The sequence below is a fragment of the Heptranchias perlo genome, chromosome 30, assembly GCF_035084215.1.
Source record: "Heptranchias perlo isolate sHepPer1 chromosome 30, sHepPer1.hap1, whole genome shotgun sequence".
Lineage (NCBI taxonomy): Eukaryota > Metazoa > Chordata > Chondrichthyes > Hexanchiformes > Hexanchidae > Heptranchias > Heptranchias perlo.
Genome location: NC_090354.1, coordinates 19,932,199 through 19,950,237, shown reverse-complemented (window position 1 = coordinate 19,950,237; position 18,039 = coordinate 19,932,199). Strand labels below are relative to the sequence as shown.

The 18,039-nt window shown below is 40.1% G+C and overlaps 1 protein-coding gene across 1 annotated transcript; it reads right to left on the bottom strand.

Moving 5' to 3' along the window:
- Positions 1 to 61: 61 nt before the first annotated feature.
- Positions 62 to 17,899, bottom strand: asb16 (ankyrin repeat and SOCS box containing 16). Its single transcript, XM_067969005.1, has 5 exons — positions 17,523 to 17,899; positions 10,540 to 10,807; positions 8,609 to 9,101; positions 7,718 to 7,831; positions 62 to 3,404 (listed from the first exon to the last, which is right to left on the bottom strand). The coding sequence occupies exons 1-5, from the start codon at positions 17,872 to 17,874 to the stop codon at positions 3,219 to 3,221; spliced, it is 1,413 nt and encodes a 470-aa protein (XP_067825106.1). The 5' UTR covers positions 17,875 to 17,899; the 3' UTR covers positions 62 to 3,218.
- Positions 17,900 to 18,039: the final 140 nt, after the last annotated feature.

Here is an 18,039-nt window from a genome sequence, read left to right as displayed (position 1 = left end):
TTAAAATACCTTTGCTAAAATAGCAGACAGAAAAATGTCATACCAATGCAATATACTACTATTAATGTTGTATAACAGGATTTTAATCTTAACAGGAATACAAAATACAAAGACAAAAGAGCACGATTCATTATTTATTCTTCATTCCCTTATTACTAATTATTCTCTTTGTTCTTTTGCATTTGTTGATTCCTGTTATTCTTTTTTTTTGTCTTCGATTGTTGAGTTCCACAAATGCCAATCTCTCCCCAACACCTCACTCAAGTGGTCATTTCATTATTCATGTATGAGCCTTGACGGTGAGTGATGGCAGGTTATTTGACCACTTGAGATAACACAGCTCAGTCCAATTCATTCCTCACCCGATAGCCACAGCAAGGATCACAGGATGCAAAGTTGGGGACCCAACATCAGCCAACTCAGCACAGACCAGGGATTGAACCTGGCATCTTCCTAGCCTGTGTATCTCAGCTACTGAATGCATAAAACCTTTGGGCGAGTCCTTTGTTCTCATTCTGTTTGGTTGTTGATTCCTGTTACAGTCCCCACAATTTAAACCACCCAAATTTAAATCGGGCAATTGTTTAAATCGGGCAAATAGCACTAACCAATTACCATTATAGTCAATTACAAAGTTGTAGTTTATAGCGTGTTAAGTGCGCGAACTACTTTGGGCAGAAACAGGTATTCAGGAAGTATTCGCACCTCATTAAAGGTGCAAATACCTTTTATACTTAATCCCATCTAAGTGGGTTACAGTTTGTGATACATTGTTGACCCATAATTACAAATGATTATCACTTTTACATTCATTTTTATCATAAACATGTATAATGAAGAAGGGTATTTATTGAAGCAATCAAGCTTGCCTATTACCTTGGCTGAGATCAAATTCATATAAACTGTCCAAGAAGCAAGGTTAAAGAAGGTTAAATATTTCCCACAGTCATACTCGAGAGGAATAATGGCAAGACCAGATCAAGAACATTACAATAATGTGCCAGACAGGGAGTGGGGCAGTTAGCAATACCAATGGAAAATGATTATATATCTGCCACTCATCATGACAAGCGTTCCAAGGTAGCTGATATGCTTTTTCAATGTGTTGGATTGTTAAATCTTTAGCTGTTTTTATATTGTGTTCAGACCTATTCTAATGGCTCCAGCTTCCGATGCCTGGGTCTTGTGCAGCTAACAACAACCCGAAAGAAAACTTGCTGGGATTCACTAAAGCCGGCAGCCGGGAAGATCCAGTAAAAATGGGTCTATCTGGCCTTTGAGTTTAGTGAATTCCGACAAGTTTGCTTTCAGGTTGCAGCTGGCTGCGTGACATTCGTGCGTCAGAAGGCGCGCCAGTGCCACTAGCATGGGTCTTGTGCAATGTAAGAGACTTTTGTTACTCTGCATTTTATTGTGAATTTAATTATTTTCTCCTAATTACTCTTTTGTGTTAGAATATTGTGCTCTTTCCCTGTGATTCTTGTAACTCTGCATTCTTCCTTTGTACAACTGTTATTCTGTTTTAATAAGAATTACTGACATATGTCCTATTTATATTTGGTTATTATATTCTTGATACTCTGTTCTTTTACTTGTGTTTCATTGTCAGCCAGTGTTATTCGTTTTTGTTTATTCATTGTCAATTACTTTTATTCTGCTCTGTGGCTGTTCCTGCTACTCTGCTTTTTGTATCTGTTTTGTCTCAGTTACTGTTCTTTCTGTTGAACTGTGCATCTGTTACTCTGTATTTTGCTTTATACTTAATTAGCAAAGAACAAGTCAGTACCACAGCTTCTTTATTGGAGAAAGAAATTCAAACCACTGAAGTGGATAATGTGATCTACATTCCTACATTATAGCTCCCAACCACAATCCCATATTATGTTTCAGCTCTAAGTAAGTATCTTATAGCTGAGATATTAACCTGTCTTTTCTCTTTACAGATGTTAACTGATCTACTTATTTCCAGCATTTTCTGTTTTTCTCTCATATTATGCTCCAGCTCTGAAACCACTTTGTTCCTTTAAAAATGAAATTTTGATTGCACACTTTACATGAATCTTTAATTGCGTGTGTTATTTGGGTCAGTTTTGCAATCTTTGTGCTTCTCCATAAAGGAAATATTTCCATAAAAAGCACATAAGGAGCAAAAGAAGCTTAATTTCTTTTATTGAAAATATTGTTCTGACCTAGCCATTTGATTATAAATCATTTATTGAAGTACTTCACATGGATAACAATTCCCCATGGAAAAATTGATAATTGGGAGTGAGTTAGACTGCAATGCGGGAAGGCATCAGCATACTAGATGAAAAATTACTGTAAAACTATTATTGCAAGCTTTCTCGAGATGTAAACCCCATTTTTTAAATCCAGCAGTGGGAAGAGCTGGTCTCACTGAAGTTTCCAAGGCAAGCTCTCCCCTTTGTTGGAATAGACTCCCTGTACATGGAAAACATGCAGATGGAGTCAAGCCTGCAAACTGGTTGGTTGCAAGTTGGAAAATTGGGCAAGCCCGCAGCTTTTAAAGGGCTGCTGCTCCCCTGTAAAAGCAAGCATACTCTCCCCCCACCCGAGTTGTTTTTGTACCTAAAGATGTTGTGCCCTCATGAATTGGTCCTCCTCATCCAATTCATGTGGTGCTATGGGAATGCCCTACTTAGTTGGCTGCAATTTATCCTGCAGTATTAATTGCCAACACTTCAAAAAAGTAAGTCTTAGCAAAATAAAGACTTCAACAAATAGTCAAAAATGCAGAGGTGGGGGGGGGGGGGGGGGATAAAAAGCATGCAAGATGTTCAGTGCAAAAGCAGAGATGACGACTGGCACCCCTGACACTGAAAACCAACAAGGGAAGGAATCAATGCCTTCAGGGAGAGGAAAAAAGTTGGCAAGATAAAGATTAAAAAAAAATAGGCCTCATAACTAACATCATTAGGAAGCAGCTGACATGGCATGCCAAAAGGAAGGGGGCAGGTATTGTGGGCTCTTGCCAAAACACTGTAAAATGGACAGACATTTCTTTTGTTTCATGGTTGACTAGTCCAAATTTCCCATGTTACTTAAATAACAGGCTTAACAAATTTGACAGATTATGAAATTTAAAAAAAATATAACCTAAAGTAAATCATTGTAACACATTTTAGTTGTTGCAGCTAGTCTGAAAGACTCAATCAACGAACTATAAAAATGTAACTATTTAAGGACTCTGAGCATTTTCACTTGAAATAGCCTTCAAATTTCAACAGTAAAAACTCCTTGAAACTATTTGGAAGTTGCAGCTGTGGGATGACTGAATGGCATCTAGTTCCGAGATAGTTTCTTAAAGCACAGCGTGAGAGATGCTGAAGAGAACGAGGTATGTTGGTCATTTGTATAATGGATTCATAGAAAAACTGATGTTTCTGTAAAAAAGCAAAAAGATCTCATTAATCATAAAAATCTGATTCTGTGATCCCTGTGAGTGTTATCACAAGCCAGCTAATTAGGAAATATTGGAAATATAATTGCTTGAAAAAGAATGGTGAGCTCAACACACTCACCGTCAATGGCGAAATCGAGGAGCAAGTTCCGGCATTCGTACATGCACAGACAAACGCGGAAATCCGGAACTTGCTCCTCCTGGTTCGCCGGCAATCTGTCAGCTTTGCCTTAAAGGGATATCGCCGGTTGCAATCAACAGAATCAATGGACCAGCGTCAACTTGCTCTCCTGCCTAGCTGGAAAGTAACTAATATCGCCACGAAACAGGTACGCTTAAAAATACCAGATCTAAACTAAGTTTTAACAGCGTGGTAAGACTTAATGACTGCCAAACAACTAAAAATTAACTTTTAAAAATGTTGGGTCTCATTACTCCTTATTTTAATAGCTTTTGACTGTAAAAAATTATTTAAAAAAAAATTAAAAATAATTTTTAAAAAACTTTTTCCTTCCGTCTCTTTAATTCATTTATTTCTTACCCTCTCTTTTTTCACTGTCTATAACTGTTTTTACAAATGATTTTAGTGTTGTACCTTTCACCGCCTGGATTTTACGTTCCAGCCTGCAGAAACTGTTTGCAGCTTGTCAAAAATGCTGGAATCTGATTGGTCAAGGGGAGAGAGTGATGCTCTCGCTTCTCCCATGGGTCCGAGCTTCGCTGGAGCTAACGCTGGGCTCATCTCCACTTCCTATTAGAGGAAGTGCACCCAGTAAGGACCGCGGTAAGTTAAAGGGTTAGTATAAATCTATGGAGCGGCGAGCAATGTTGGTTCGCCACTCAGAACAATTTCTGGACCAATAGAATCATAAAATCTATAGGACAGAAGGAGGCCATTTGGCCCATTGTGCCTGTGCTGTGCTAGTGCTATATCTGAAGCTTCTACTCTAATCCCATTTCCCAGCCTATCCCTGTATCCTTTTGCATTTTTCATTTACAAATACTTATCCAATTCCCTTTAGATGAGTTTATACCCTCTGTCTCAAAAGCTACTTGTGTTTAAAAAAAAAATCCAGATTCTATTAACCCTCTATGTAATAAAAAAATTCTTCTAACTTCTCCCTTTGGTCTTCTAATGATAATATGGAGTCTATGGCCTAGAAATTTGGGCATGCCCATCCTTGGGCAAGTGGGTGGCGCAGGGATTAAGTAGGGGGAGTGGTGGTGATCGGGGGGGGGAATCAGTGCCCATCAGGGGGAACGGCAGCGATCGGGGTGGGGGGGGGGGGGGGGAAGATCGGTGTCCGGCAGCGCCCCATGTTCTTTTAACGTGGAGGCGGAAGCATTTAGGCAAGTATATTTTTAAAACTTACCTTGTTTGTTATGACCTAACAGGCTGACCCTTTAAAGACCACCTGTTAGACCACATGTAGGCCCGGTTTTCCTGATTGCAGCCGGCCTCAGGGCAAACAAATCTTGCACTGAGGGCCTCAAACAGGCGTAAGGTCTCTTACTTATTTTTGCAAAGGGTCTAAGGCCTGTTTCAGGCATGGGCACTGATCCTCCGTCTTTTTGGCCTTTATCAATATGGCGGGCAGTACATTTTCTGCCCATCATAATAAGGGCCATTTAGCCCCTGAAAATCAGGCGCTGTGCAGCAATATTTTTAGGCCTATGCCTGCTTGTTTCCAATTTGAGACCATTGTACCAACTGATTGACCTAAATTGACTCATAATCCCAGATTTGATCCCCAGTCTATGTTGAATTAACTGATCTCAGTCAGGACAGCAGTAGGGCTGCTGCAATTGTGCTCAGGATCTTTGGCTTAAGTTAGTGGGTTAGCACTATTGTTTCACCACTCAGAGCAATTTCTGGGTCAATAAAATCATAACATTTATAAGACAGAAGGAGGCCATTTGGTCCATTGTGCCTGTGCTGTGCTATATCTGAAGCTTCTAGTCTAATCCCATTTCCCGGCCTAACCCTGTATCCTTTTGTATTTTTAATTTTCAAATACATATCCAATTTCCTTTAAATATGTAGTATGGCCAAACCTGTTTGTTATAATTCACTTTGGCACTGACTATAATGATCATTATAGACAGGCGTTCTGTAATACTGAATCAAACCTAAATTATCAACTGGCATTGGTCCTTACGAGAAGCATGGAATGAGATAGAGCCACTGAGTCCATCAAGTCTAATCTCTTCGAAGGCAATGTACAGAATCCATAAGTTATCTTATCATGGAGTCTCCCCCACCCATTTGTCTCCATAGGGAAAGTACCACATAAAAATATTCCTTGACCCCTAAAGATACTCAAGCTGAGACAGATAATTTTTGAGACAGGACTATTAGACACCAGAGCTATTCAGAAATTGGAATCACACACAGCCGCCCAAAAGGAAGTCTGTAAAGTTGGGACACTTCAAACAGATTTTAAAGGCATTTTTACTTTGCCTAGATGGATGCTGGGACAGTCGTGCTCAAACAGAAACCAGTGACTTCTATGTGCCAATCTCTCCTGTTTACCTGGTGTCAATGCTCCTGCCAACCCAGCGGGAAGCTGAAGACCTGAAATCCCAGTTGGTAAAAGGGAGAGAATCTGGCTGTGTGATTTTACATTTAGATAATGGCTTGGTGACAACTCAAGGCCCACAATTATGGGTCCAATACCATTGCAGATTCAGAATCCCCCCCATCTTATATTAGAGTGTGCCAGGGACTGAGGAAACAACATAGATCTGCAGACAGTGTTACCACCCAAGGTAAACATGCCCAAAGAAAAACTTTTTATATTTCTAGTTTTGAAAAACTTTTCTATTCCATCTTCAATGTAAACTGTTTATATAAATTTTAGGATCTATTTAGTGCTCATTACAGAAAGACTAATTTCACGTTAACCCTATTTTGGCATAAACTCCCATTTTGCAGTTAATCAATAATACACCAGAGTAGATCCCCAATTAAACTGATCACTCTCATCATGGAATAGACCTCAGAATAATAAGACAACCAGCACTGAACAGTATGTTGTAAGATATATTTGAAGTAAGGTTTAAAATTTATCAGTTATCAAGGTAAAAGTAAAATAAAATAAATTTTTGTTAGTGGGAGACAGGCAGTGGGAGAGTCCCGAGCTGTTGAAGAAAATAGAGAGTGGCGTGGTGAGGAGAGACTAGGATTTCACTAAACAATAACAACTTGCATTCATACAGCACCTTTAACATAGTAAAATGTCCCAAGGCGTTTCACAGGAGCATTTTCAAGCAAAATCTGACAGTGAGCCATATAAGGAGATATTAGGACAGGTGACCAAAAGCTTGGTCAAAGAAGTAGGTTTTAAGAAGGAGGAGAGAGAGGTAAGGAGGAGAGAGAGGTAAGGAGGAGAGAGAGGCAGAGAGGTTTAGGGAGGAAATTCCAGAGCCTAGGCCCAAGGCAGCTGAAGGCACAGCCGCCAATGGTGGAGCGATGAAAATCAGGGTCACGCAAGAGGCCAGAATTGGAGGAGCGCAGAGATCACGGATGAAGTGTGTTTATTACTGGTGTTATCTTTGAAAACACCTAACCTTTAAAATTAAACATATCTCTGGGTCAGTAACATAACTTAGACCCTGAAATTCCTCTTAACTAATGGGATGAATACTTATTTTTCTTTGCAATTAATGGCTCACTAACAAAACTGGAATCTATGACTTTGAAATGTGATTTAATTTGTTGATTAATAACAGGAACAAATAGGCATTCTCCCATTTTTTCTTGGAAGAATTTCTCTTCTTCCATGCCGTATTGCCACTGAATTTTATCCATATCCGTATTTTTTGCCGAATGTTTGCTTTTATTATTTATACTTAGCCATTCTGCTTAAAGTTTGTCAATAAAAACAAGTTAAAATTCTGTGAGTCTTTGTGGCATAAGATATATCAGCATTTGATTGAGATAATTATCTTCACCTATTCATCTGTAAGTTTTATTTTAATGAATTTTGCAATCTGTATTTTAATGGCCGTTTGCATGCTGCTATCCTCAGATTTATAGGGTATGGCTTTAAAAGAATTAACTAATATGCTTAAGTTTTACATACTGCACATGTTGTAGCAACAGTGAGCTGAATTGCTATAGGATAAACTGTAGCACTAGTCTTCCAAATAGTCTTTTAGGAGTTTAGCATTCATGTACAATAGTCATATTTAGTGATTTATTCTGAATTAGTTAAAAATGCATACCTTTGGTCACCAGTGTAATTATAGGATATATAGGGATTGTCAATTAATGCATTATTCCACTGTACCTACTTGCCACACATCCAGGGGAACCGCCTCAATCCAAGAGTCACAAAGCGGAATGTACTCATAAGTATTTAACACTGCTTCCATCGTCCAGGGTGACATCGCACATAGTTTGAGTATCTGAAAGAGAAACAAAATCTGCAGCATTACACTTGTCCCAATCTGTTGAACATGCACGACAGGTCTGTTGAATACCATACTTACATTAGATTCAATGGAATAGCACAATTGTTGGAGTTCTGAGTGTTATGATAATAGGGCAAATTGTACAGGTATTGTGGTCAATGGGCTCATGTTGTTCCTTGTATGCTATGGTGGTTTGATTTAAAAGATAGAGACTTCCTGATGGCTAAGTGATATTATCCAGTGAATAGCTGAGCCTTACAGACCAAGAAGGTTCCAGGTTTGATTCCTGATCTGCACTGATCTCAGTTGGTGTGGAGTAGGAGTGTCTCAAGTGATCTCAGTGCTCTGGTTTGAAAGGGAAAAATCAGCCTGGGTTCTATCCGACAACCCTTACTGGAAATGTATGTGTATGGACATCAGGTGGACTGGACTTGGCTGAGAGACCCAATGTAGGTTAATGTGCTGCCAGCACTTATGAGGCTCAGACATGGATAATAGCAACTTTGAGAAGATGTGAAAGTGCAATTGTGCCCAAGCAACCATAACTAGCAAGGAGCCTTTGGAAGAGAAGTGGATTGAAAAAAATATATGAAAGGGAAAATCTGCATTATAATACTTATAAATAATCAGAGCATTGTTTCAGCATTAGCCAGACTCCATGTCTGTTAGTTCTCTCTGCACAGCCTAGTAATTTGTTTAACAGCTCCCTGACCCACCGCTTTCTGGTCACATCATCATTCACATTACATGTCCATTAGAAAGTCCGAATACCTCAGAGTCAATCGGAGCTGCTCCATGGTTCAACAGAGCTAAGACAATTTGCTCTGGATGACGTTCCAAGTGATCTTCGATAGCCTGTAAAATGCAGTCCATTGGAGTGTAGCCAGCACTGTTCTTGGCATTTGCAGAGGCACCGTGCTGCAGCAACAAATCCACAATCCCAGGGTGCCCATTCCCACAGGCATTGTGGAGTGGTGTGTGATTTTTTTTCCCAGCAGTTTTCACATCAGCTCCACAATCGATCAGCATTTTGCAGACTCTGTAATATCTGCCAAAGGTCTCAGGTTTCTCCGCATATGAGCAGGCAGCATTGAGTGCGGTTTCTCCTTCTCGGTTTTTCTTGTGACTGTAGGCACAATAGCTCAGGTAAAGGTCCACATGTTCATCTAAACCGTACTTTGCAGCCACATGAAGTGGAGTATTCTCTCTGTCTTGGTTCTGCATATTAACTCTGGCACTATGTTCCAGCAGGAGTTTAGCACACCTGAAACAGGTCATTGAGAATTAGATGAGCCTGTATCATATGCTGAAGCATTTCCCCAATTTCAGCCATGTTCCTTTACTGCCACTACCTACCATTGATAATTTCTTTAGTTCTGATAATCCAGGTAAATAATAAGAGCACACTGAGTTAATACAATTTGTATTAAAAGATCTCCTGACCATTCATTGTTGGTGCAGTATGTGACATTTCATACATGCATTTATTCAACAACTGCCAACTCAAATTCATTCATAGCCAATCTAAAATCAGAAAACTTGACACAGACCACTCACCAGCTAAGCCTAAATGGAGCAGGCTGCCGATAATTAGATCAGGATTATACATGGGACCATGATTAGGGATCAGGTGACACAATATGCAGGAATACAGGAATGGATCATCCCACATGTGGTACTGTTACCACCCAGTGATCACATTTTAGTTCAGATTTATTTTGCATATGTTTTCAACTCCATGCACCAATCCCTGAGTGAGATGAAAGGTGGATGTTAGCGTCAGCTTGGCTTAGTGGTAGCACTCTTGCTTCTGTGCTGCAAGCCCCACTTCAGGACTTGAGGACATAGACTGGCACTTCAGTGCAGTGCTGCATTATCAGAGACAATGGAGCATATTCGGACATTAAGTCAAGGTCCTGTCTGCCTGTTTTGGATGAGATGTTTATATCGAGGCCCTTGCCTGTTCAGGTGATGTAAAAGATCCTATTACACTCTTCAATGAAGAGAAGTGGAGTTCCTCCAGTGACATTTATCCCTCAACCATCACCACCAAAATAGATTAACTGGTCGTTTATCTCATTTGTGAGACCTCGCTCTGTGCAAATTGGCTGTCATGTTTGGCCACATAACAACAGTGACTATACTTCAAAAGTAATTCATTGACAGTGAAGCACTTTGGGACATCCCGATATCAATATAAGGCACTATTATAAATGTGAGTTATTGTTCTTACTACTTGTTTCACCAAATAATATGCAACAGCAGCCAAGGTGACTTGCCCAGCAGTGATCCTTCCTGCATCCTTCTAAGGAATCACCTCATCCCTTCTTGCCTTGTACCCAAGCTGCTTTGGTTGAAATCAGGAAACTGTCTGAGGAAACGTTGGGAAATGTGCATCTCACTTCCCACGGTAATACCAGTGCACTAATAGTGCAACTTTTTATATATTACATAATTATTTGAATAATAAAAGCTTGGACTTATGTTTATATTGTCAAGGCACTAATAAAAATAGACATTAAAGGGTTAATATCATCTCCATTACTTGGTTTCTCAACATTGGGATATATTTGTGTACAGACACATTACACTGTGCATTTCCCCAATGCCTGAGTTCTAAAGCTAAGCACTCAGGGAAAAAATACTTGCTGTGCTAGGGATCAGCTTCAACGTAACCATATATAACCAAGAACTAAACTTACAGGAAGGTCTGGGGACTGGTGCACAGGTGCAAAGGAGCATACCCTTCTTCAGAGATTGCATTGGGATTAGCGCCAATACTAAGCAGAAGCTGGGCGCATTCACTGTGTCCATTGGCACAGGCAGTATGCAAGGCAGTTGCTCCTCCAGGGGCAGCATTTACATCAGCGCCATGTCCCAGCAGGTGCTTCACACAGGCAGCGTGCCCTCGCTCTGCAGTGATACGGAGTGCAGACGTCTGAGTCAGTTTGGAGGTCAGTGACCAAAGACCTGCAATACAAAAATAGATCATATGTCCATTAAAGTGCTTTAAGTGCATATCTGCTGAGACCTCAAACAACCATACGATGCAGCAATTCTGTTTAATTGCCAGTGACAGAAAAAGATCTACTGTATGTATTTGACTAAAAGACCTCCTGAATGGCATAAACCTAAATTTGATCTGTACAATCAGTAAAACTTCTCATTGAAAAGGTATTCTGGTATAAGAGAATTGCAGGGTGAGATAAAGTCTGACAAAAGTGCTGTAAATGTAATTACTGTAATGCACAGCAAGAGTAGTGCACAGTAATGCTCCAGATACTGCATGGACAGTACCTATCAATGTTCTAGGGATTGTACATATAATGGAAATCGTACAACCAACTTTCTGCTTCTCTAGTCTAGGATGTTTTCAGTCAAACAAAGCTCCCCATAGCTCTTTTCCCTTTCATTACTAAGTGCAGATAGAGTGCCAGTTTATTAAGAAGAGCTTTTTAAAAAACAATAGAAAATCACCTAATCACTTATCTTACAGCTCCAGTCAGGTTCTATGCTGCAAACTACTCAGGAACTTTTGAAATGTAGTCACTTATTGAAATGTGGGGTTATGTGGCAGCCAACTTGCAAACAGCAAGTTCCCACAAATAGCAATGAGATAAATGACCAGTTAATCTGTTATTGGTTGAGGGATAAATGTTGGCCATGACACTGGAGAATTTCCCAGCTCTTCTTCAAATAATGCCAGGTCTTTTACATCCACAGAGAGGGAAGACAGAGCTTCAGTTTAACACCTAAAAGGCAGAACCTCTGACATATTGCATGAAATGTCAGTCTAGATTATTTGCTCAGGTCTCTGAAGCGGGGCTTGAATCCATGGCGTTCCGACTCAGAGGCAAAAGTGCGATCACAGAGCCAAGGCTGACACCTTAATGCTTCTCATTTTAGGGATACAACACATTACATTACTATCTATATACATTATGTGGAAGCTTAGGATAATATTCATCCACCTTCCTTCTGTCCGGGACCTGGAGCCAGATGATTAAAGCCCAGTTATACAAAACTGTAACAGCTAACCTCTTTATTCGATCCCCCTACCTGCAGTAAAATTAGAAAAGCCAAGTTTGAAATCATAAACCCACTTATGGCCTCATGTCACCTCTCCCCTCCCTTTTTTCAGGATACATACATGACCAGTCTATCCAGTCTACCAAATATTGCCAAAAAAGTCATCTAGTGCTTTGCATTCCCTTTACTTCCCCATTTGTACTTCAATTGTCCATTGCTATGGTTATTTGGAATGGAATTATTTCCAGTAATAACCAAGCAACTTCAATGAAACAACAGGAAGAAACTCTTCATTACTTTCCACAAGATACCTCCCTGTTTTTATTAGCTACGTGTACTTAAAAATGATTTTGGATCAACAAGTTTATTTGGAGTTAAAAAGTTGGATAAACAAAGTTTATCTGGAGTTAAAACTGGCTTTCCCAGGTCTTTACTGGCAAAAATCCAATTCAGAACACTCTGTAGGAATCTGCTATTGGCAAGATAATTGGTAGATTTGAACATGCTATGCACTTCAACATTTAAAAAAGTTATGATTCCTACAATTTTACCATGAATCTTGTAACTTGGCCATTAGGGAAGGATAATGCACATGAGCAATGCTCCTGATGCCACCTTCAAAGAAGATCCTGAATGTGGAACTCCCTCAGGGGAGTCTGGATGGAAAGAAACTTACCCACTGAAGACAAGCACAGATGGCAAGGCTCCCTCTTCAAATGAGGTACTGCAAGATTTTAAAAATATACAATATGTAGAAAACTTCAAAAAAAACAGGGAACAATGGGTGTTTAAAATAATAAAAAGATTCAATGGGGTAGATACAAAGAAGCTGGGAAAGCCAGTTTTAACTCCAGATAAACAAATCAAATTGGGCAGAGCAGCCTTGAGGACGAGTTCATTGAGTGCATCAGGGATGGATTTCTTGAGCAGTATGTAACTGATCCTACAAGGGGGCAGGCAACCTTGGACCTGGTCCTGTGTAATGAGTCAGGATTAATTAATAATGTCCTAGTTAAGGATCCCCTTGGAACGAGCGACCACAACATGGTTGAATTCCATATCCAATTAGAGGGTGAGAAGGTTGATTCTCAAACAAGCGTACTGAGCTTGAATAAAGGAGACTATGATGGTATGAGAGCGGAATTGATTAAAGTGGACTGGGAAAATAGATTAAAGGGTAAGACGGTACATGAGCAGTGGTGTTCATTTAGGGAGTTATTTTACAACTTTCAAAATAAATATATTCCACTGAGGAAAAAAGGGTGTAAAAGAAATGACAGCCATCCGTGGCTAAGTAAAGAAATCAAGGATAGTATCCGACTAAAAACAAGGACATATAAGGTAGCCAAACTTAGTGGGAGGATAGAAGATTGGGAATTCTTCAAAAGACAGCAAAAAGTAACTAAAGGATTGATTAAGAAAGGGAAGTTAGACTATGAAAAGAAATTAGCAAAAAATATAAAAACAGATAGCAAGAGTTTCTATAGTTATATAAAAAGAAAAAGGGTGGCTAAGGCAAACATAGGTCCCTTAGAGGATGAGACCGGGAAATTAATGGTGGGAAACATGGAGATGGCAAAAATGCTGAACAAATATTTTGTTTCAGTCTTTACAGTAGAGGACACTAAGAATATCCCAACACTGGACAAACAGGGGACTCTCGGGGGGGAGGAGCTAAATACGATTAAAATCACTCAGGAGATGGTACTCAGTAAAATAATGGGACTCAAGGCGGATAAATCCCCTGGACCTGATGGCTTCCATCCTAGGGTCTTGAGGGAAGTGGCAGTAGGGATTGTGGATGCTTTGGTGATAGTTTTCCAAAATTCCCTGGACTCAGGAGAGGTCCCGGCAGATTGGAAAACTGCTAATGTAACACCGTTATTTAAAAAGGGTAGTAGGCAGAAGGCTGGAAATTATAGGCCAGTTAGCTTAACATCTGTGGTGGGTAAAATTTTGGAGTCTATTATTAAGGAGACAGTAACGGAACATTTAGATAAGCATAATTTAATAGGACAAAGTCAGCATGGCTTTATGAAGGGGAAGTCATGTCTGACAAATTTGCTTGAGTTCTTCGAGGATATAACGTATAGGGTGGATAAAGGGGAACCAGTGGACATAGTGTATTTAGACTTCCAGAAGGCATTCGACAAGGTGCCACATAAAAGATTATTACTTAAGGTAAAAAATCACGGGATTGGGGGTAATATTCTGGCATGGGTGGAGGATTGGTTATCGAACGGGAAGCAGAGAGTTGGGATAAATGGTTCATTTTCGGACTGGCAACCAGTAACCAGTGGTGTTCCACAGGGGTCGGTGCTGGGTCCCCAACTCTTTACAATCTATATTAACGATTTGGAGGAGGGGACCGAGTGCAACATATCAAAATTTGCAGATGATACAAAGATGGGAGGGAAAGTAGAGAGTGAGGAGGACATAAAAAACCTGCAAGGGGATATAGACAGGCTGGGTGAGTGGGCGGAGATTTGGCAGATGCAATATAATATTGGAAAATGTGAGGTTATGCACTTTGGCAGGAAAAATCAGAGAGCAAGTTATTTTCTTAATGGCGAGAGACTGGAAAGTACTGCAGTACAAAGGGATCTGGGGGTCCTAGTGCAAGAAAATCAAAAAGTTGGTATGCAGGTGCAGCAGGTGATCAAGAAAGCCAACGGAATGTTGGCTTTTATTGCTAGGGGGATAGAATATAAAAACAAGGAGGTATTGCTGCAGTTATATAAGTTATTGGTGAGACCGCACCTGGAATACTGCATACAGTTTTGGTCTCCATACTTAAGAAAAGACATACTTGCTCTCGAGGCAGTACAAAGAAGGTTCACTCGGTTAATCCCGGGGATGAGGGGGCGGACATATGAGGAGAGGTTGAGTAGATTGGGACTCTACTCATTGGAGTTCAGAAGAATGAGAGGCGATCTTATTGAAACATATAAGATTGTGAAGGGTCTTGATCGGGTGGATGCAGTAAGGATGTTCCCAAAGATGGGTGAAACTAGAACTAGGGGGCATAATCTTAGAATAAGGGGCTGCTCTTTCAAAACTGAGATGAGGAGAAACTTCTTCACTCAGAGGGTGGTAGGTCTGTGGAATTTGCTGCCCCAGGAAGCTGTGGAAGCTACATCATTAGATAAATTTAAAACAGAAATAGACAGTTTCCTAGAAGTAAAGGGAATTAGGGGTTATGGGGAGCGGGCAGGAAATTGGACATGAAGCTGAGTTCGGATCGGTCAATGCCCTGTGGGTGGCGGAGAGGGCCCAGGGGCTATGTGGCCGGGTCCTGCTCCGACTTCTTGTGTTCTTTAGATTTGTGGTTGGGATCAGATCAGCCATGATCTTATTGAATGGCGGAGCAGGCTCGAGGGGCCGATTGGCCTACTCCTGCTCCAATTTCTTATGTTCTTATGTTTAAGCTATTTCCTCTGTTGTGGGAATTCAGAACAAGTAGGCACAATCTTAAAATTAGAGCTATACCATTCAGGAGTGAAATCAGGAAGCACTTTTTCCACACAAAAGCTGTGGAAATCTGGAATTTTCCACCCCACCCCCTCGAAAAGACAGTGGATGCTGAGACAATTGAAATTTTCAAGACCGAGATGAATCGAGATAGGTAAGAGCACCGAGGGATATAGAGCAAAGGTGGGAAAATGGAGTTGAGATACAGATCGGTCATGATCTAACTGAATGATGGAACAGGCTCGAGGGGTTGAATGGCCTACTCCTGTTCTTATGTTTAATATGGCAATGTAGTCAATAGCATCAATTACAGCACATTATAATTAGCACAGATTGGATCTAAAAATCAAAATATTGCAGATGCTGGAAATCAAACAGAAAACGCTAGAAACAATCAGGTCAGGCACATCTGTGGAGAGAACAAAAGTCAACATTTTGGGTATAAATCTTTCCTCAGAACTGGAAAATATTACAGATGAACAGCATTTAGAAAGCAATAGAACAGGGGAGAAGGGTAAAAAAAAACAACAATCAAACACAGAGGAAAATAAATAGAATAACCTGTAAAGTGCTTAGATGGAGAACAGGAGATGGTCAAATGGCAAAAGAGATATTCACATGAAACAAAAGGAGGTATAATGAGAGAAATCAAAGACATTTACCAGACACAAAGAGTGTGTGAATAATTAAAGGGGGATAGCTAAATGGGGGTAGAAAGGGAAGCATGAATAAGTGGCTTAAGAACCTGGTGGATGAAAAATAGCAGGTCGACAAAGATGTTATTAGACCGTTGCATTCATGTTAAAACCAATGGTTGAATTGAATTACAAGCAGGTTAATTAGAGATGCAGGAACACTGGCTGTGCAATACTCATTAGATAAACTGTTTCAAAACAATAAATAGTGCTGGATCTTTACAGGGCCATTCCAATATCCCTCGAATGGATTCTATAATGAAATGAGATATGGACAATTGACTCCACAGAAGTCTTTTTGCTGCCCCAACATAGAAACAGGCAATTAAAACAGGAAACTAGAGATCCAAGGAAATACAATTTTTCTGCTTGAATATGAATATCAATAATCAGGCGATCACATTATTATTTATTTTGGCCACTAAGTAAATAAGATGTGAACAGCAGTTGCTTGGTTATCAGTAGAGTCATTTCCTTGGAACATCTGGCCACACCAGAAATCATTCTAAATGCCTGATTGGAGTCATTGACATTAGCAAGCATTAACATTTCAAAGACATAATGAACTAGCCAAATAAACTTGACCTGAATAGTTTATGATTAGACACTAAAATCAAAATGGTGGCTGGCTGCATCCCCAATTAAACTAATAGGTGTCTCCAGACAGCTTTGTGTTTTGTTCCCCTCCCCCCACTCTTAACACCAAGACAAAAGAACCCTATGTTTCTGCTACAGCTACTGGAAGTTAATTTTAAAACACATCTATTCTAAAGTCATAATAAAATAAAAAAATATAGTATATAAAATTTGCCTGTTTGACAAATATTGCAGCTCTGCTTCCATCACACTCCTTTTACAATTATTACATCAAAAAGGAGTAATATTCCTGGGAGGAGGGGGGAGTATTTTAATCTGGAGTCCTTGTTCATCAAGTTCCCGCTGAACAAAGTGTTATTTACAACAGTATCTCTGGAGTCATAAACAAAAAAGTAAAAACGCTAAGAATGTCTCCTCAGTTCAATGACAATAACTGTTAAATACTTTTTAAAAAAAAGTACTGGATAGAAAGTTGAACAATACACTCTGGTCTCCCCATCATCTGGAGGGCCAGTCAAGGGTATCAATGAGTGAATTCCAGCTCAGTCAGTTGGGAATATTGGCTTAAATATTGGTGCAGTTAGGATGAAAAGGTGCCTGCATGACTGAGCAGGAGGGATGAGGGAGCACGGAGCAAGAGTAGGAAATGCAAAAAAGAACCTGGAGCAACAGGAAGCAATGGGCACAAGCATGAAGAGGAAAGAGGCAGAGTGCACTGTCACAATCAACACACTGTGGAAAGGCACATCTTCCCAATTAGCTCTGGTATAATCACTTGCGGGAACAGCAAGATAAAATCATATAAAGCTTTGCTGTAAGAGACAGAACTTAAACTGCCCTATGCTGACACCATCATAGAAATTTTAGTGTTGGGTATGGAAAGATGTTCATACCTAGCTCTGCAGACCAGCTCAGTTCATGATTGGCCGTCTCTAAGATCACATTGACCGAGTCCTTGCTCTTGAAGATGCTTCTGATCTTGTCCAAATCCCCATTGAACAGAGCGTCGTGTACAGCAGTATCTCTACAGAGCTGGGGCTGTGTTCTTGATTCCCTGAATGCTGTTTGACTGACAGCTGTAGTTTGCTCATTTCTGGGATATCTGGGAGACCTGTACAAAGCTCTCCTTTCATCCTCCAGACCCTGCAACTCTCTCTGTAACCTCAACGACTGGAGTGTCGAAGAAGTGAAAGTAAACGTGTCCCTGAACATGGTGGAACTGCAGTTGCTGTTAAAATTTCTCATCAAAGCTTGAAGCGGATTATGTTCAGCTGCTCTGTGCCGTCAGAGTTGGCTGAAGCCAATATTTAGTCATGATCTGCAAATAATTTAAAAACATGATCACAAGACCAAACATCCAGCGTCCCGAGGTAAAAAATTTGATAGTATGTGCAGCTAGGATATAAACAG

Bases quoted from the DNA above. Each gene is read 5' to 3' on its own strand.
- asb16 (XM_067969005.1), bottom strand. From the start codon at position 17,874: ATGAGAAATTTTAACAGCAACTGCAGTTCCACCATGTTCAGGGACACG. The intron at 10,808-17,522 runs GTATGAACATCT...TTTGTATTGCAG, and splicing joins GAGCTGGTCTGCAGAGCTAG to GTCTTTGGTCACTGACCTCC. The intron at 3,405-7,717 runs GTAGGTACAGTG...GCTTTTTTACAG, and splicing joins TTCCCCTGGATGTGTGGCAA to AAACATCAGTTTTTCTATGA.